Source organism: Littorina saxatilis, linkage group LG9, assembly GCF_037325665.1.
Source record: "Littorina saxatilis isolate snail1 linkage group LG9, US_GU_Lsax_2.0, whole genome shotgun sequence".
Taxonomy (NCBI): Eukaryota; Metazoa; Mollusca; class Gastropoda; order Littorinimorpha; family Littorinidae; genus Littorina; species Littorina saxatilis.
The window spans coordinates 51232104-51252944 of NC_090253.1; the positions used below are offsets into that span (position 1 = coordinate 51232104).

General features: G+C 39.8%; 1 protein-coding gene and 2 long non-coding RNA genes across 3 annotated transcripts in view; 1 reads left to right on the forward strand and 2 right to left on the reverse strand.

The window, feature by feature from the left end:
* Window positions 1-20841, reverse strand: part of LOC138976412 (uncharacterized) — a 556176-nt gene that overhangs the window by 80544 nt on the left and 454791 nt on the right. The gene's annotated exons all lie outside the window — the stretch shown is intronic.
* On the forward strand, window positions 1476-4829 carry LOC138977454 (uncharacterized). The gene is made up of 2 exons (XR_011459286.1): window positions 1476-1619; window positions 4391-4829. It is a non-coding gene; the product is annotated as an uncharacterized lncRNA (long non-coding RNA).
* The window catches only part of LOC138976391 (protein retinal degeneration B-like), a 32263-nt gene continuing 17021 nt past the window's right edge, over window positions 5600-20841 (reverse strand). The window contains exons 11-14 of the mRNA XM_070349242.1: window positions 19563-19712; window positions 18590-18773; window positions 16803-16931; window positions 5600-16174 (exon numbers count right to left, since the gene is read on the reverse strand). Coding sequence (XP_070205343.1) covers window positions 15833-16174; window positions 16803-16931; window positions 18590-18773; window positions 19563-19712 — 805 coding nt within the window. The 3' untranslated portion in view covers window positions 5600-15832. The remainder of the gene's footprint in view (window positions 16175-16802; window positions 16932-18589; window positions 18774-19562; window positions 19713-20841) is intronic.

Consider the following 20841-nt stretch of genomic DNA (forward strand, 5'->3'; position numbering starts at 1 on the left):
CTTCAAATGCTGTCAGATAATACTCTCTTTATCTAAAAAATACCGAAAAGCGAGTTTTGTCGGTGGGTGCTTTACGGAACAGCGAGGCACCGCCCATCCTCTGAGTGTGCAATGCCGACTCGCTCACTTGAAATCTTTTTTTTTTTTTTTTTTTTTTGTATTTGCCAAGCACATCATCGTGGGGCTTTTAATCCATAACATGCATCCGTCTACAATGTATCCTCATTCATCCTTCAACATGTATAATAAATATGTAAATCTTAATTATCAAAGTTCGGAAAATCAAGTGAAATTGAGTCACTCGCTTTACGTCAAATGTATCTTTACGTCATTTCCCATCCGTCTGGAGTCGGTTCTAAATCTGTCGCTCTCTGTTCAACAAGAAAAAGCGAAGCAACCGAAACGCATGTTCAACATGGTTTGTTGTGTGTCAAACGCATTTGACCTGTGAATAATCATCACGTAAGATGTGTTACTCTGATTGGCTGACCCAGGTCACGAGAATTCTTTGACTGACAGGCATAATCAGGTAGGAGCGCTCCAGTTCCCATTGCGGCTGTTCCGCGGGGTCGCTTCGAAATTTCTTTTGGTCGAATTAAACGGTAATAAAACTGTTATTTCTAATATGCTGAATGTTAGCAAATGATAACAGACATGTCTCACAAACGATATCAGCATTCGCCTAAAAGGCTCATGCTTGATATCTTTTTTTCTCGACATGTCTGTTATCATTTGCTAACAGTCAGCATATTAGAAATAACTCATAATAACATTATTTTTCACAACGCATGACATTTATCTATCGGAACGTCCATTTTCCACAAAAAAGTGGCAGCAGTCTGAGCTCTACAAACTGTGACGCTTGATGAACTCAGAAGTCCGGACTGAAACTCCAATAAGTTCTAGTGAACTCGCGGTCAAACTCTTGCTCCTACATTAAATGCTTTCCTGGTGTCAACGGTCTATTAGAACAAGGACAGTGTCTGCAATGCTAGATGTGGGCTACTTGTTGAAGCGGGGGTCCGGCGGCCTTCTGCGGCCCCCGGTGGGGTCGAGCGGCGAAGCCCCCGTGGGGGTATGGGGGCAAAGTCCCCATAAGCTGAAGACATTTTAACATTTATACATGAAAAATTATCCTATTCTTGCACAAAAAAGTCATTTAAATAATGAAATAGCACCACCAAAAATTATTATTATTAAGCTCTCTCTCTCTCTCTCTCTTTTTTTTTTGGCTGGGGGGGGGGGGGGCTAAAGCCCCCAAAGCCCCCCCCCCTCTCGTCCGGCCCTGGTTATGTAGTTCTGTGTATATCATTGTGTCTGTAATGATGGATGTAGGCTACTTGCTGATATTTAATTAGCTGGTTATTATATGTGTTTGTATTGACGGATGTGGGCTACTTGTTGTAATGTAGTTATCTGTATGTTATTGTGTTTGTATTGACGGATGAGGACTACTTGTAATGTAATTATGCGGGTATTGTTGTGTGTGTCAGAATGGGTGGGGACAGCGTGCAGTGGTGATGGTGTGTGCGGCCCAGCCAACTCTCAGTGTTACAAGGGCAAGTGCCTGTGTGCCTTCGGGTTCTACTACTCTGTGGGCAACAGAACCTGCCTGGACTGTAAGTATTCATGCAGGGATAGTGTTCACGTGTAGCGGTGTATAGGTTAGAGGAAACACCTACTAATGCTGCGTCGCCCAAAACAAATAACGGTTTTGGGTGTGACGAAAAAAAGAACAGGGCCGGAGTGCTATGTAAATTAGGAGCAATTCTTCCAAACCCATTACAATACAGGGTGGGCCATAAAAAGTGTCCACATTTAATTTGTTAATATTTTTCCTGTAAAGTGATATTTTCTTTTCTGTTTCAGATAGAATTTGAGACAAGCATCTTAGAATTCTTTTAAAGCCTGAATGGATCGCATTCCAGTGCAGGAAAGGACCAAAATCGTTGAACTTTACTTTGCTACCAATTCTGTGGTTCTCGCCCAGCGCGCTTTTCGGAGAGAGTTCCCTGGCACACACTGTCCATGTGCGAAAACTGTGAAGCGCCTCGTGGATAAATTCAGGAACACTGGTAGTCTCGCAGATAACAATAAAGGACATAACCCTGAATTTATCCACGAGGCGCTTCACAGTTCTCGCACATGGACAGTGTGTGCCAGGGAACTCTCTCCGAAAAGCGCGCTGGGCGAGAACCACAGAATTGGTAGCAAAGTAAAGTTCAACGATTTTGGTCCTTTCCTGTACTGGAATGTGATCCATTCACAGGCGAAGGTATCTTCACTGGACCACTACTTACATAGAAAGACTACAAGGTTTGACACTCAGCTTCGAGTCGTCTGTGTTCTTGGAGTCGCTTCCTGCGGACAATTTATTTGTTCAAGACGGTTTGTCTCTTCCTACAGTCTGTGTGAGGTCAAATAAATACAGTTGAATGATTGTTTTAACTGTATGTACCTTTAATTTTCAGCTGCCGTCATCTGCAGGTTGTTTTTAACCATCATTTGGACGAATGTTCGTTTGCAAACCGCCACCCTGTAGGTTGCAAGTAATTATGCATCCGCACCGAATATGCATACCAGTGCTCATTGGTCTAAAACATATGTAAATATTGCAGCAAAGGGAAGCTACCCACGGGAGTTTCACTTTAGTTTTTTTGCGAAGAGCCGTTTGCCGAATCAAGATGATGAAAACGTTATATTTTTGATACGTATTAAATTTATGAATATTCAGTTAATGACAGAGGGTGTTTCAGAAGCACCTTCTTAGCATTGTTCCTTTTGAATAGAAAAAATAATCATCGAATATCCGGTTATTAACCAATGATCGCATCGAACTACTATCTCCTCGGACATAGACGGGCATCGTACTCACAGGGTCTAAGTGGTATGCCGTTGGCAGACACGTTTGGTCGCACAAAATACGGTTTAAAAACATGCAGCGGACAGGCAGCTAAATATAAAAGGTACAGATAGTTAGAACATTCATTTATCACGGCATATGTAAAGTTACAAAGATTCTTGACATTGGCAATTATTTTTTGCATATTTTTTTCTGAAGTTAGTGGAGCAAGGCTCGAAGCTGAGTGTCAAACCTTGTAGTCTTTCTATGGAAGTAGTGGTCCAGAGAACGACACCTTCGCCTGTGATCCATTCAGGCTTTAAAAGAATTCTAAGATGCTTGTCTCAAATTCTATCTGAAACAGAAAAGAAAATATCACTTTACAGGAAAAATATTAACAAATTAAATGTGGACACTTTTTATGGCCCACCCTGTATATGACACTACCAGCCTGCTCCCGCATTTTGAGCCAGAATTTTTTGTTTTGGCAAATTGACGTTGCAGTTCCGGAGCAAATGCATGATCATCGTTTCTTAGCGAATTTGTGTTTAAACGTGTTTTTCCCATAATATAACAATGCACAGCTCAAAAATATGGCCAAGAACAAATCTACGGTACTTCGAAGAAAGAAGAATAACAACATTCTTGTCCAACACGACTTGCATTTGGCCGTGTGCGCTGTAAAATCTCCCAACCTTCAAAGCAGACGAAAAGCAGACATCTTCATTTTCTTCCAAGGTAGAAATCGTTGGTCATAAAATCTTGCAGCACCCAAACATACTTCTCCACGCTTTCTTTTCTTTTCATATGCAGTTGCTTCGCAAAATAAAATGTCATTCTTCTTCTCAACTTGTCAAGTCAGTCAAAACGACTGTAGCACATAGAACTGGACAATGACACTGATTGGAATACGAAAGATCTTCGATGACGCAAATATAAATGACGTCATGTGGTCACACCCATCTCGAGAACTAAGCGTCATACAGAACTAGCGCCCTTCCATTATACAGTTTTGTGGTATTAGCCAATAGACCTTTTCCGGAAATAACTCTGCCATCGGGTCCCACTATATACTCTGTGGGCCGCAGAGCCTTCGCCGTGTCGTGTGAGTATAACGGTGAAGGGATTGCGTTCCCTGTAGTCTTTGACCCGGTACACTTTTGTGGAATAGGTCAAATGGGGTTATACTGCAATGGCAGGAGACTTCGATTTGAGTTTCTCGAGTGTTTGAATAATATGTCCTTTTTTTTTCTTTTTTTTTAAAGAGAACAATTGTGTTCAGAGCGACTGTGTGCATAAACGGGTGTAAGTGTGCGGGTGCACGCGCGCGCGCGCGCGCGTGTGTGTGTGCTTGTGTGTGTGTGTGTGTGTGTGTGTGCTTGTGTGTGTGTGTGTGTGTGTGTGTGTGTGTGCTTGTGTGTGTGTGTGTGTGTGTGTGTGTGTGTGGGTGTGCATGCTGGGGATGCATTCATGCGTACGTGCGTGCCAGTGTCAGATCTGGCCTGGCGTGTTTAGCTAAGCACTTGACTGACCTTACTTTGTTAACAGCGTGCACGGACCTGCAGACAGACAGCTTCCTCACGTACCCTGGAGGCGGTATCGAGGGAAACAACGAGTAGGGCCTATGCCAAAAATGGCACTGACGATGAATGCAAACAAATCTGCTCCCAGGATACAAAATGTCTGAGTACCGAGGTCAAGGTGGATAAAACTTGCTACTTTCACTACGTGCCTTCAAGCGTCTCTAACTGGGACGAAGACGCCGATTGGACCTCCTATCAGAAGAATTGCGCCTAAGTCAATTTCACTTTGTAACGCGACATGCCCTAGTTATCGGTTGAAATACAGAAACGTCTCCGTAATGTGTGCCCGCTTTACACTGAGTTTGTGAAGTTGATGTTAGGGATGGTTGCGTTTGGTGCAGTCTGTCCATCGTGCTGCTTGTGTCGACTTCAGGAATAATGAAGTAAAGTGAGTTAGTACTTCATACTTTGACTCAGGTTTTGTTTACTAGTTTGTGTGTGTGTGTGTGTGTGTGTTATTGTGTGTGTGTGTATGTGCGTGTGTGTGTGTCTGTAAGTGTGTGTTTTTGTGAGTGTTAGGAGGTGCATTTGTAGTCGATATTCCATCCATTTGTAGTCGATATTTCATCCGTTTAACCTTCTTGCTGAGTGGTGTCAAATCTATGCCCTGATCCTCACCGCCCCGACTGTACCGTAAACATGATTAACACACACACACACACACACACACACACACACACACACACACACACATATCAAGACATACTGACACACACACACACACATAAACTGACACACACACTTATATATTAATATCAAGACATACTGACACACACACACACATATCAAGACATACTGACACACACACACTCACTGACACACACACACACACACATAAACTCGCACACACACACAAACTCGCACACACACGTGCACACACATAAACTGACACACATATCTATACACACATACACTGACACACACATAAACTGACACACACACATAAACTGACATACTCACACACACACATACATACACTCACACACACACTTAACACATACACACACATCAAGACATACTGACACACACACACACACACTTACGTACCACCGATAATTCTCCTTATATGCAGTGATTTAACTACACACACACACACACACACACACACACACACACACACACACACACACACACACCACAAGAATCCACAAACAGAAAACGCCAAAACAAATAATTGGTGAGACAATATGTACGTCTTTTAATGGTAGTAACAATAGCAACTGTGGGTGAACATTAACTTCTGACTGCACTGCAGTTTCAACATCACATTGAACGACGAAAGCTCTAAACAACAATGATTTGGACATCTATAGAAACAAATATCTTCAAAAATCAAGCTAAATTACTACGATCTAAGCGTCATAAACTGAAGAATCATACACGAAACATAATTCAAATATGTCTGACATGATTGTATATGTATTCTTAAACAGCTTAAAATGTTTGGCAAAAATGTCCCAGCATTCTAGCAGTATATTTATATGATTTGATATGACTGAAAATAACACAAATAAATTAATGAATACATTATTATACCGGGTAAAGTAATAAAAAAACAAGTCGCGTAAGGCGAAATTACTACATTTAGTCAAGCTGTGGAACTCACAGAATGAAACTGAACGTAGTCCGCCGCTAGTGCAAAAGGCAATGAAAATGACGAGCCTGTTAGGCGCGGTAGCGGTTGCGCTGTGCTTCATAGCACGCTTTACTGTACCTTTCTTCTTTTCAACTTTCTGAGCGTATTTTTAATCCAAACATATCATATCTATTAGTTTTTGGAATCAGAAACCGACAAGGAATAAGATGAAATTGTTTTTAAAACGATTTCGGAAATTTAATTTTGATCATAATTTTTATATTTTTAATTTTCAGATCTTGTTTTTAATTCAAATATAACATATTTATATGTTTTTTGGAATCAGAAAATGATGAAGAATAAGATGAACGTAAATTTGGATCGTTTTATAAAAATTTATTTTTTTACAATTTTCAGATTTTAAATGACCAAAGTCATAATTTAATTTTTAAGCCACCAAACTGAAATGCAATACCGAAGTCATGCCTTCGTCGAAGATTGCTTGACCAAAATTTCAATCAATTTGATTGAAAAATGAGGGTGTGACAGTGCCGCCTCAACTGTTACAAAAAGCCGGATATGACGTCATCAAAGGCATTTATCGAAAAAAAGAAGAAAAAAACGTTCGGGGATATCATTCCCAGGAACTCTCAAGTCAAATTTCATAAAGATCGGTCCAGTAGTTTAGTCTGAATCGCTCTACACACACACACACACACACACACACACACACACACACACACACACACACACACACACACACACACACACGCACATACGCCACGACCCTCGTCTCGATCCCCCCCTCTACGTTAAAACATTTAGTCAAAACTTGACTAAATGTAAAAAGAACACAATAGTACAATTAAAGGACAACAAGAGAAAAACAAAGTACAAAACTTGTCATTTCACAAGGGGCATGATAAAGAGCAAATAAACACAAATGAAATGGAGCGGGTCGGGCCTTCGGGTTGCCTGCTTTTTGGTTTCTTTGTTTTTTGTGTGAGTCAAAATGCATAAAGCATCAAGTATTGTGCAAAACACAGTTCAACAACATTGGTAGCAGAAGCCATCAAAAATTAAAAGGAATAAGACTCATCAGGTGAACAGAAATGATGCACTCTGATTGGGCAACTACATATCAACATCATCATCAATAATACAAATAATAATAATAATGTTATTAATAATAATAATTAATTATTCTTATTATTCTATAGCAGCACACACACCTAGCACAACAACATATAGTCTTTGAGCATTTAGTTATACAAGTAAGAGACCAACAATTAATAAATGGAATTTCTATCAATTCATAACAATTCTTATCTTATGCACAAGCACACCAACATCAGTAATAATTAAATGCATGTTTTGTTCACTACAAACAGTATGAAGACTAAATATTAAAGGAAACATAACTTTAAGGGTGCACATAAACACATACCAATCAACGTGTATGAATACCGGATTCAACTTATGCAGATGTCTGCACACACATTCATGCCAAAGAAAGTATATTGTCTTTAGAAATATCCCAGATGTGGTGTAATTATCATAAAGAGTACTACTAGTATACCAAATTAAGCAGCTGCAGACCTGGGAACCTATGTTTTGCACTTGGGGTATTCTCAAACAAACTTGGTATATTTTCAGAAAAATTGAGCGTACTCCACATAGCATTTGCACATCCATGACTCAAACATGGTTCACAATGCATCCGTCGCACCGTTAATTTAGTTTACCAATACATTTGAAACAGATGTTTCTTTCAATGATAAGGACAAAAACTGTCATCATGTGTCAAAATACTGGATCGGCTTCGGGATGTGCTTGTGAAGAAAAGTAGTCTAGGAATTTTTCTCGTCATATTTTGTGTCCACTGACCGTACTGATCGTATTCTAAACAATCATGCGTACAACATACGACACAATCGTATGGGTTGTCAGGTCTGTCCCGAGTGATGCTCGGACTACACAATTCGGATGATGTGGGTCGTGTCTTTACCCATACTTAATTTGTTTAAGCAGAATGTCAACGTTAAAGGTATGGGTCGTACAGGACATACGCCTTTCGAATTTCATGATTTACTTGTTTACAAGTGTAATCGGGCATTTGAAACCTGGTCAGTAGACACGATCTCAAATGATACAGTTTTTAAAGTACTCAAACCATTGCGTAATTTGTAGTACACAGTCCCGATGGTGTAGGTCGTGTACAACCTTTGTGACGTAATTTTATGGTGTGTAACCCCATTCAGATGACGTCGGCTGTGTACGACCCATACTCAGCAGGGGAAAAAGTACAACTATATCCCTCTTTGGATATCGTGGATCTTGAACAACCCATACTTTATTTTTTTTTCCTTAGATTAAATTCTGCTTTTACAAGTATGGGTCTTACACATCCAGCATCATTCAGACTGCCCAGTCCAAAGCACCATAGTTCTCTATATAACATACAATTATATTACAAGATCTTTATTACTCTCTCATTCATACGACAAACACTCACAACGCCAAATAACATACAAACTGTTGACCAGCTAAGGTGACTGATGCAAACGTTTGACCACCTTAAGTGAACATCAGTAAGCTTTTGCAAAATGAAATCCTAGTTTCATTTAAATAAAAAGAAAAAGAAAACACACCAGTAACCAGGTTAGGTACGTTTATAGCAATATTTTGGCAGGTAACTGCCTTCTTCTAGTTTCATGTAATAAAAACAAGAATCATACATGAAAAACCCTGTGCAAAATAAATGCTACACAAACATGCTCATCATCTTTTTAAATATTTCCCCTATTACCAGCTAAAGTACCATTACACAAGGAAAATCCTAAAGTAGATTAAATTTATACATCATGAAAATCTAAACCAGAAAACAGGACATTATAATATTCATTATAAAACACACAACATCAAGATCATATGCAATGCACACTATTGTTAAGCACCACATACAATGTTGACAAAAGACTTCAAATATCACACAAATATAACTATGTCAACTTTAATATATCGTCTATTTATGACATGGCCATTTCATATTTTACTGCAAAATGACAAAAATTGAGATCTGGAAAAGAGAACAGAAAAGAAAAAAATTAATAAATAAAAACAAGTAGTCAAGTCCTACAGGGCATGGTTCTGCATCTTCCGCTTTACATACACCCCTATACCTGCACAAATTATTGCAACTAATTGTACATACTTAGTGCACAGTAATGCGATATACACAATATGTTTTTAACAGTATAATGTTATTAAGTTGCAGGACCAAAATGTACCGATATCTTAATCAAACAAACTCTTCAACAACAACACATGCATTACACGCCTGCACGCACATTATACGCACACACTCACATACACACACAATCACCCGCACAAACACACACACACACATATAAAAAGGAACTGTCTGTTTGATTGTGTAAGAACTAAATGGTAGTACAGTGGAACCGGACCGTTTTGAGACTCCAAACAACTTAGATATATATACAGGACTTAAAACGGAGAGTCTTAGAATAGGGGGTTACGAACAGAATCTTAAAATGTCTTTAAAGTGGAGAAGTCTTCATCTTAAATTGAGAGTGGGGGAGGGGGGGGTATTTAAGTCTTAAAGGGGGTTCCACTGCAGTAGAGAACTTTAATGTGCTTTACAGTTGCAGGATCACAATTATAATGCCTCATAATTATTTGTACAAGAGAAAAAAAAATATACACAAATGCTTGAGAGATAAAATATAAATCTGAGCTCACATGTAAAACAATGCAAATGCAACAATAGTAAAGCTGACAGCACAATACAGATGACCTCATTATCAGCTGTGAATTTCCTCGTAAGAAAACAATACATCTCGAAAAAGACAGAGAAAATTAAGTCGTGTAATAAGTATATCTCACCAAATATAGCAATAAGACGAGAAAAAAATGCAAACCACTTCATCAGTATCATCATTGATAATCTCTGATCACAAAATTCAAACATGGAGTCTTTTAACTTGATGATAAACGTTGTTTAACCCATTTAAAAACACAAAGGAAGCAACACCATTATGATTTAATGCTCATCTTTTCTGAAAGATCATATTTTCAAGGGGAAAAAAGGATTTTAAATCAGCTTTATATCTCTCAACTCAAGATATGAACAATGGTTAAAGCTAATTCACACAATTTTTATTAAAAAACAAAACAAACAAAAAGAAGTGATAATGCAATGAAAAACATCTCTCTTATGGACAATAACAGATCCATGGATATTATACAAAAGAGCAGACCATGTCAAATATTGCCACAAAAAAAGCCAAACAGCAATTATATTTGGTTTATTCAAGATCACACAAAGAATGAACAAGCTTTAGTGGCCAGCAACTAGTCATTCGGGTCATTATGGTCGGGCACTTTTGTTTTTATTTTTTGCTTGAAGTTTTTTTTTTCTTTCTATTTGCACAGAGGCATGAAGCTTTCTATTGGCCAGAAATCGTGCCAGCTAACTGTGTCTCTGAATGTTGGAGATGAATATATTTCTCTGTAATGGTCTGTAAAATTGAGTTTTGACAATACATAGTGGAATCCACCATACTCCAGCCCCCCCCCCCCCCCTCTTTTTTTTTAACATTAAGTCAAGCTTTGATACATGCATCTAAAACACAAACCTGTTTCTCCTTCCTCAGATCACCACACACAGAGGCTTGATTCCAGCAAGCACGACAATTTCAATCCTTGCTAAATTATGAATTCGGACATTGGGTATACACACACACACAATACTTTACAGCCTAAAGGCATCACTTAATTCTTATTTCTTCCAAGGTCCTTAACTCATTGTCTCCCAGGTAGGGATATATCCGTACCCACCAGGGGTGGGACTCTCTTGTGATGAAAAAAGAGGAAATCCCTTTTTTCTAGGGGGGTTCGGGGGCTTTCTTTCTTTTCTTTATTTGGTGTTTAACGTCGTTTTCAACCGTTCAAGGTTATATGGCGACGGAGGGAAGGGGATAGAGCCACTTGTCAATTGTTTCTTGTTCACAAAAGCACTAATCAAAAATTTGCTCCAGGGGCTTGCAACGTAGTACAATATATTACCTTACTGGGAGAATGCAAGTTTCCAGTACAAAGGACTTAACATTTCTTACATACTGCTTGACTAAAATAGAGGTAAATGTACAGAGGTTAAAGTAATGAAAATCTGAAAATTCAAGGTCTTAAAAAGGATGACTCTTAATTAAAGCTGGGGTTTTAAAAGGGGTTTTCAATGTACAAAACTATTTATAAACTGACACCCAATATGCACAGGAAGCATTGATTTTGTTGGTATGGTTTATATAATTTTACATCAGCTGAAGGATATGCTCTGAACCTTGTAATAGCCCAGCAAACAGATCCATGGTGTTTAACCATGACAATTTCCCAAAGAAAAAATGCAGCTTTTATTAATAATGATTAATATATCAATTCATTTACATAATAACAATTAAAAAAACATTGACAGAGCAGGACAAATCCACTTCTACTTGACCTAAGAGACAGTTAAGTACCATAGCTAATACACTGAGTCTCAGAAACTGAGTTCCAAAATCTATTTTGGCAACATACACTGAGAAAAACAGTCATATTCAAAGTAATATACATGTATCACTTCAATTATCACAAAAAAGATATCAAAGTATCAAAACAGTATTTTCAGTATCTCCTCTCAGCACAATCCTTTGGGGGTCTTTTTGTGAATAAACAAAAGAATTCATGGTATACACCTAACCACATACAGACTCTAAAATGTGTATCAGCTGCCTGCAGTTAATTTATTCACTCCTGGGGAAAATATTGGGAAGATAATCAGGCTCAGATCATATAATTCACCACCAAAAAAATGAGAAAAAAACAAAAAACAAGAACAAAAACGCAGCAAACAAAAAGATGTATCTCTATATATATTTGTCTCTGCAAGTACAATGAATGAGATTCCCCATCATAGAAATAGAATTATATTCAAATGATATTAGACTAAATTGAACACCAAACGTCTGTGTTGGTATTAAATACACCACCATACGTGTACGCAAGTGATTTGAACATGATTATCATCCTGCATTTTGAACACCTTCATCTGCACTTCTGACTCAGATTAAACTTTCCAGTTTATTTCAAATAAAATTCTTTGTCCTAACTTTAATTACAAGCTTGCACCATCGCCCTGACATCACCACCATTTGACAACAGAGCACAGCGACTAGAGTCTGAATCGCAATCTTAAAAATAAATAAATGAATAAATATAAATGCCTGCTGCTTGGTGACAAAAACAATTTAAAATAAACAAGAGATCTGTACCCACCAAGATAAAGACTACACAATGTACTGTAAATGACATTTGACAAGAATTGTGAGTATAAAGATCTCTTTTTTTCTCATTTATTTTTTCATTTTACTTTTAAACTGAGGACTTAAAAGTTAGAATTATCCAAAATAAGAATGGCTGATATTTTAACTATTTAAATGACTATAAATTTGTTTAAGTGGTCCAAAACATCAAGAAAAAATCAATTCTAAATCGATTCAAGTGTATAAAAAATGCTACAAGGGGAACATGCCAATTTTTGTCAAAACTTGATTTTCAAAACAGACAGTACATGAGCAGTATGAACTGTTTCATGTGTTATAGAAAAACAACAACAACAAAACAAAAACAAACTTTAATTTTTCACTTGGCACATATTATGTAAGAAGTCGGAGACTCAATGTACAAGAAGAATTCACCCTCACATTCAGTTCATTATTTACAATAAAATACAGATCAGCTATGAAGTTTATACAGTGGAAACCCCTTTTAAGACCCTCCGATTCAAATTACCCCTCTTCAATGAATATTTATGATCTTCAAATTTAATATATATTCCCTTTTTTAAGACTATTTAACATCCGCTAATTCAAATTTTCCTCCTTTTAAGACTAATCTTAAGACCCTTAAATTTAAAATATTCTCCCTTTCAAGACTACTTATGATACTTCAATTCAAATATTCCCCCTTTTATGACTATCAAAATCATGGCTTTTTTTTTTAAGACTTTTTGTCCACTTCTGTAATTTTATTCCTTGAGTCGCCTTGTGGTGAGATATGTGAGCGTTATAAATTCTCGTATTGTTATGATTATTATTATTATTATTTTCAGATTCCCACACTTTGATTAGACTTGATTTTCTTCAATTTTTGGTCAAATTTCTTTTAATAATTGGGTTTCCTACAAGCAAAGCATAAAAGAATCAAATGCAAAAAAACCATTGAACAAAACACATTTTTCATGCACGATGTTCAAGGATGATAAGCACCAGGTCTTCTTTTGATACGTATGGTACTGGCCAACTCGATACTATCACACAGCTGACATATTTGGCTTACCACATAGTATTTAAAGCATAAAACAATACTTAAATATGACTTCTTTTCACATTGCACTGGCATAATTATTTCCTGTTAATATCACACAGTCAACACTTCACATTATCCACTAAGCTAATGGTACAACCTTTCGAAGGTGTCTGACAGTAATTTACACTGGCAAGTTCTCCATTATCACAAAGTTGTCCTATATACAGGTCTACAAGTGTTCTGTTTATGACATGAACTTCTTTGTCATCAAGCAAATTATCACTTTCTTTTTATCAAGCAATCATTACATTAATATCCTCTTTTCAAGTTGCAGCTCTTTCTTTCTTTGATTTCATGGATAGAATTAGACCAATGTTTTTACCCAGTGTTTATCTCAGGTCTTTGGTCCTTATAATAATAATAATAATATTATGGGAGATTTATAGAGCGCTTGACGTTCTCTAAGCGCTTTACAATGAATGGTGAGAGGTCAAGGCAGGTGAAGTAGCCCGCACGTTGAACATCTCTCATGCTGGGTATTTTCGTGTTTCTATAACCCACCGAACTCTGACATGGATTACAGGATCTTTTCCGTGCGCACTTGGTTTCGTGCTTGCGTGTACACACGAAGGGGGTTAAGTCACTAGCAGGTCTGCACATAAGTTGACCTGGGAGATCGGAAAAATTTCCACTTTTAACCCACCAGGCGGCAGCGACCGGGACTCGAACACACGACCTTCCGATTAGGAGGCCGATGTCTTACCACCACGCCACTGCGCCCGGCAAACCTTTTTGATCTGACGCATTGTGCCGACCCCTGACCGATTGAACGTCCAATGGTTTTGACATGCAGGGAATCTTCTTACAAAACACTGTTGTTGTAGCCAGGACATTTCTTCTTCTTGTCGTTCGCTGTTTGACCGTCAGTCCGGACTGCAGGACGAAACGTGCTGTCCTCTCTGGGGCCGTATTAAGCTTCTTTTGTAGCGCTGTCTCCTCTATCCAGATGGTGTCCCTCAGAGCACTGTGGTATGGACAAGCCTGCAGGATGTGCTCTGCTGTCTGATTCTTGCCACACGGACATAAGGGGGAGGGAACCAGCTTCAGCTATGTGGCCATGCCAAGACATTTGAACCTATACACATTTTCAATCCAGATCCAACTGAACTATTGTTTTCTGAATTTGGGATTAACAGTCTGTTTACCCAGTCTAATATTTTTTCGTTCTGATGTGGTTTCATTTCTGCAAACTCCATACTAATCTGAGATGATAACATCTCACATGAACAAAATCAGTGGGTCCTAATAAATACTTATACCAGACCTGGGAACCCCTGTTTTGCACTTAAAGTATTCTCAAACAAAATTGGAGTATTTTCAGAAAAATGAGCGTACTCCACACAGCATATGAACATCCATGATTAAAGCATGCTTCACATGCGTCCGCCACACCATTAATTAAGTTTACCTATACATTTAAAACAAATGCATTTTTTCAATGTTTACTGCCAAAAACTGTAATCATGTGTCAAAATACTGGATCGGCTTCGAGATGGGCTTGTGAAGTTTCTGGTCGTATTTTTTTCCCACTGACCGTACTGATCGTATTCTCGACAATCATGCATACAAAATATGGCGAAATCGTATGGGTTCCCAGGTCTGTTATACATAATTATATACCTTCATCATTCATAAACCATGAAAAGAGAAAATTATTCCTACAGAATATGTTTACGCAGGTCTGTGAAGATGACAGTGACGTGTCTAAAACACATACAATCCCATTGTCAAAGTAATGCTTCTACCCTTTTTTTCTGCATGTTCCCTATCACTTCTGTCTCATTCACACAAACGCAGCGAGTGCGGTATGAGCAAACGGTTTCCACACTGCCATTTAACAAAGCAGATATTTTTTCCAATTCCTCTCTTGTGGATCTCAATCTCTTCCTCATACACAGAGATCGAAGGGCGAGATGAGCAAAAAACGTCATCAGAACATATATCACAATAAATCCCACGCCATCGCTCTGCTTTCCTCTTCACCTCTGAGGCAGAAACAACCACATATATACACAACATCTTTTGAGCAACCACTTTTTTCTGCACACTCTGAAAAGCATCATTTTTCACTTCATATTTACATCTTCACCTTCTTCATCTAGTTTCATGGGCTACAGCAACTCCAATTTACAAAACCCACATGAGCAGATTGATGAATTCAACCATTTTCTAACATGCCATTAAGGCATCCCTACTCCATCTTTGAGATCCCACTTTTTATGCACCATGGGCGATGTGAGATCCCACTTTCCTTCACTTCTCAAACAGTCGTGGTTCTGGTACCAGCGTTTTTCTGTACCATGGGCAACTTTGAGATCCCACTTTCATCCACTTCTCAAATCACGAACCAGCGTTTTTCTTCACAGTGGGTGACGTCGAAGTCCCACTTTCATCCACTTCTCAAACAGTCGTGGTTCTCGTACCAGTGTTTTTCTGCACGGTGGGCGACTTTCCCCTAGCCCTCGCAGCCCCTCCGAAGCCATCCTCCTCTCCGATTGGAACGTCCGGGACAATGATTTTGGTGGGACCTGGCGCCGTGTCTGGCAGTCTTAAAAACTCTGCGCCTTTGCCAGCAGTGCCGGGATATGACACAGTGCGCTTAGCTGTCTTCTTGCTCTCGGTGTTGGAAGGGAGACGGAAGCAAGACTTTCGGAGAAACATCCTGGCATTGCCCGTGGCAGGTCGCAGGGCTCCGGGATCCATGAGATTGTTGAGATGGGCGGCGTAGCCGTCTGCGATGACCTGTGGGCGGGAGAGAGTAGAATTTGTTGATATAAACAGTGAAAGTACTCACTGCGTCATTCTATTCATGAGAGCAATTTTAGCAATCAATCTTCTTAATTCCTCAAATATTCTGGTTAACGCATCCTATTATACTGATACTAATGCGTGTGCATTCTTTCTGGACATATGCAGACCTAAATAGGTTGAACAAATGCCTTCAGCCAGTCTGCATTTCTACCATGCTAGTGTTGTTTGTTTTGCATTTACAGTTGACGAGTGATGAGATGGCTGGCAGAAAGATTAAGGCTTTTACAACATTACAGCAGAACAGATTGGTACACACACAAAAAGTCTAATCCCTCTATGAAACAAAACAAATATTTCTAAAGGTTTCAAAAGATCATTTTTACAGACATATAGACATGCAGACACAAACAGAAAATCTCCTTACCTTCCTTGAATTCACTAATACTTTGCTAATATTTGTCCTTGATATTAGTTTTCCTGTGATATTTTTGGAGTTTGTTTCAAAACACTCTGAAAATATCACAGGCAAAATAATTGCACAATATTAGCGAAATATTTGCTTTCACTCAATCAGTGTCATATATTTTCTTTTTCTCTTAAACAGCTTGCAGAAACCCACCTGTGCTTGGGAGCAGAGCTTCCTGGAGGCTTTCCCCACAATGAAGATCTGTGACGCCTGAAGTCCAAGCTCCTTGTAAATGGTCACGTCTTTGCTGGAACCATAGGCTGCCACATAGCGGACATCAGCCTGAAACGTACGGCATCACAGAGTAGCTAAAATAATATACTCAGCAATTTTCATTACCATAACAGCCAACCAGGCCTGACCTCTCAAGAACGACCACCTGCCCACAATTAGTGTCCCAAAAGATACCCCAAAGTATTTTTTCCCATGAAATTAACCTTTCCTTCGTGACCCCCCTGTCAATGACCTCTTTCGGTCAGTTCTTGGAGTGGCCATTTTAGACAGGTTCGATCGTACAACTGTTACAAGTTCTGCTACCACTGCTCATACAGTGGTAATGTACTAAACTATACATGATCTACTAACATTTTTACAATCACTACTACTGTGACAGGGTCACGCAGTAGTCCCCATTTCACAGCATCTGCTGAGCACTGACAGAGTTATCTGCCGGCCATGAGAGTGAACTATATGTACAGTATATAACGGCTCTATGTTTCTTGGGGGCCCGGGTAGCTCAGGTGGTAGAGCACTGGACTTGTGATCGAGAGGTCGCTGGTTCGAATCCGGGCCGGGACGGACACGGGTCAACTTTATGTGCAGACCCAGAGACGGTATCCATCTCCCACCCCCGTGTCACCACAATGGCACGTTAAAGATCTTGGTCATTCTACCATAAGTGCAGATGGTTGATACCACCTAAACACGCAAACATCAAAAAGCCGTGAGGGCGTAAAACTCGAATCGTATAAACCAATTCATGTACAATATAGGCAATTAAGACCCGACGGACAATAAACCCCTTACAATTTACTTTTTGTACGTCAGTTAGAGTACTGCACAGCTGTCAGATGTAAGGAGCTGTTTGTGATGCCCGGGTCAGGCTACTGCTGTCAGATGTAGAGAGCTTTTTGTGATGGGGTCTGGCTACTGCTGTCAGATGTAGAGAGCTTTTTGTGATGCCCGGGTCTGGCTACTGCTGTCAGATGTAGGGAGCTGTTTGTGATGGGGTCTGGCTACTGCTGTCAGATGTAGGGAGCTGTTTGTGATGGGGTCTGGCTACTGCTGTCAGATGTAGGGAGCTGTTTGTGATGGGGTCTCAGCAGGCTACTGCTGTCAGATGTAGGGAGCTGTTTGTGATGGGGTCTGGCTACTGCTGTCAGATGTAGGGAGCTGTTTGTGATGGGGTCTCAGCAGGCTACTGCTGTCAGACATAGGGAGCTGTTTGTGATGGGGTCTGGCTACTGCTGTCAGATGTAGGGAGCTGTTTGTGATGGGGTCTGGCTACTGCTGTCTTCTGGTATGCTCTTCAATGAGTTCAGCAACAGCAGATTTGTATAGGGCTTAATCAACTTAGCCCAAACTCCTGTTTGACGTGCATGGCTTTGCCTCCAAAGCTTATTAGAGTGTGTCATGGCCACTTGGTTACACTACTGCTGATTCAACAAAAACAACAGACTAATTCCTGTCCATGATAATATTAGGGTGCACATACATATAGAAACAAAGACCCACCTCAGTTTGAAGCTGTTTGAGGTAGTTGTACTTCTGCCTCAGAGGGTCTTTGGACAGGCCGTCCATGATACATCAGGGTGCACATACAGAAACAAACACCCACCTCAGTTTGAAGCTGTTTGAGGTAGTTGTACTTCTGCCTCGGAGGATCTTTGGACAGGCGGTCCATGATACATCAGGGTGCACATACAGAAACAAACACCCACCTCAGTTTGAAGCTGTTTGAGGTAGTTGTACTTCTGCCTCAGAGGGTCTTTGGACAGGCCGTCCATGAAGGAGACCATGCCGTGGGGAAAGTTGTGCTGCGCTAACCAGGCCACCACCTTCCTGTGTTGCATGTCAGGCCGCGCCGACACGTAGAGAATCAGGTAGCCCAGGTCTTGCCAGTGTCTGTAACAGGGAGGAAAGAACAAGGTAATGATAAAACACAATTCACTAAAAACAAAACAAACAAGAAGGGTTAAATTGGAATTATTGGAATGTTTAATTCGGGACGAAACCAAACATTTACTTTTAACCTATCGGCCTCAGTACGTTTTTGTGACTAATCTAAAAATGTGACTCACGGATGATTTACCTGAGATGGTCAACTGTTTGCATGGCAAATCCTGTGACCTGATGCAGGGATATTGCCAGGTATTTTTTCTTCAGGACATTTGCCAAATTTATCATTTACTTATGTAAGTTTGACTCACCTTTCCACGGTGCTAAAGTTTAACAATTCAGCCATAAACCTCTACACTGTGAGACAAACAATGGCTCGGCACCACTTTGCAAAAGCTTAAGGGCAAAAGTAATTTCACTTGTTTAGCAGCAAGACAGACAAATACAAATGATAGATTATTCACAAGCATGTGTGCTTGTTGTGAGTATCAGTCTGTTGTATGTGTTTGTTCACGTGTTTTAAAGACTGGGCATACAGTGGTGCGCTGTTTAACAATTTGATTCTTTAAGTATTATTGCACATGCATGTATGTGTGCTCTTTGATGAGCATTTTCCTTTCCATTTGAGACAAATTGTATTAATTTTATATATAGTGTTGTGTTTTGATTGAACTTGTAAAGCGCTTCAAGCTGCGGATAAGAGCTATATAAATGTTCCATTATTATCATTATATTATTACTATTATTAATCCAAAACTAAATTCCACCATTATCTTCCCTTTCATCCGTACTGACCTGACGACATCCACAGCCCCGGCGCGGACTTTTGGGTCTTTACCCATGATGCTGACGCTGGCCGTGAAGGAACCGTCGATACTGAACACCACCGTCTCTGTCTTGGGCGGCAATACCGTCAGAAAAAAGTCCACGGAGGTATGATCACCCCTGGGAAATAAAAGAAAACAAATAATCCACAAAATGAGCTTCATACTGCATTCAAATAGATTGCAGGAAAATAGGTTATACTTCCTAAATTCAATTTGGGTCGTCGACAACCCACGTACATCATTCGAACTTTATCGTTGAAATCATGTCATCATGTATTTGTTTGCTACATTGAACAAAATCCTTTGAAAGGTTAGGTAAGTAGGAAGCTCTGGGCGGGGATGTAGCTCAGTCGGTAGCGGGCTGGATTTGTATCCAGTTGGCCGCTGTCAGCGTGAGTTCGTCCCCACGTTCGGCGAGATATTTATTTCTCAGAGTCAACTTTGTGTGCAGACTCTCCTCGGTGTCCGAACACCCCCGTGTGTACACGCAAGCACAAGACCAAGTGCGCACGAAAAAGATCCTGTAATCCATGTCAGAGTTCGGTGGGTTATAGAAACACGAAAATACCCAGCATGCTTCCTCCGAAAACGGCGTATGGCTGCCTAAATGGCGGGGTAAAAAACGGTCATACACGTAAACTTCCACTCGTGCAAAAAACACGAGTGTACGTGGGAGTTTCAGCCCACGAACGCAGAAGAAGAAGAAGTAGGAAGCTCTAAGATTACATGAAGTTTCAAGCAAAACCTTAATTACAAAATGTACTAATACTTTCAGAGATACAGTGGAACCCTCCTTTTCAGATCCCCCCCACAGCCATTGTCGAACGCTGAAGAAGAAGAAGAAGATCGCCCCAATTTAAGACACGCTCCCTTTTAAGACCTTGCTTTCTAAGACTTTCTGTTCATGACCTCTGTAAATCATACGCGGCATTTCAAGACCCTGTCCCTTTAACTCATTGTCTCCCAGGTACAGATATATCCGTACCCACTCATATGGCTCTATCTGACCAGGTATAGGATATATCCGCTCAGACTGTTAGCTTCAGTCGCTTGCTGTAACGTCCATCTAACGCCTGCATTCCAGCGTGTTGATACACAGTTACTACACAGTTACTACAATTCTGAGTGACCTGCTGCAGCACAGCTGGTCTCGGCTAAAGAAAACTTGCTCAACATAGGTGGGGTACAAAGTGTTAAAAGGGGATTCCAGTATAGACACATTTGTGAAGCTCTGGGTATTAAACAAC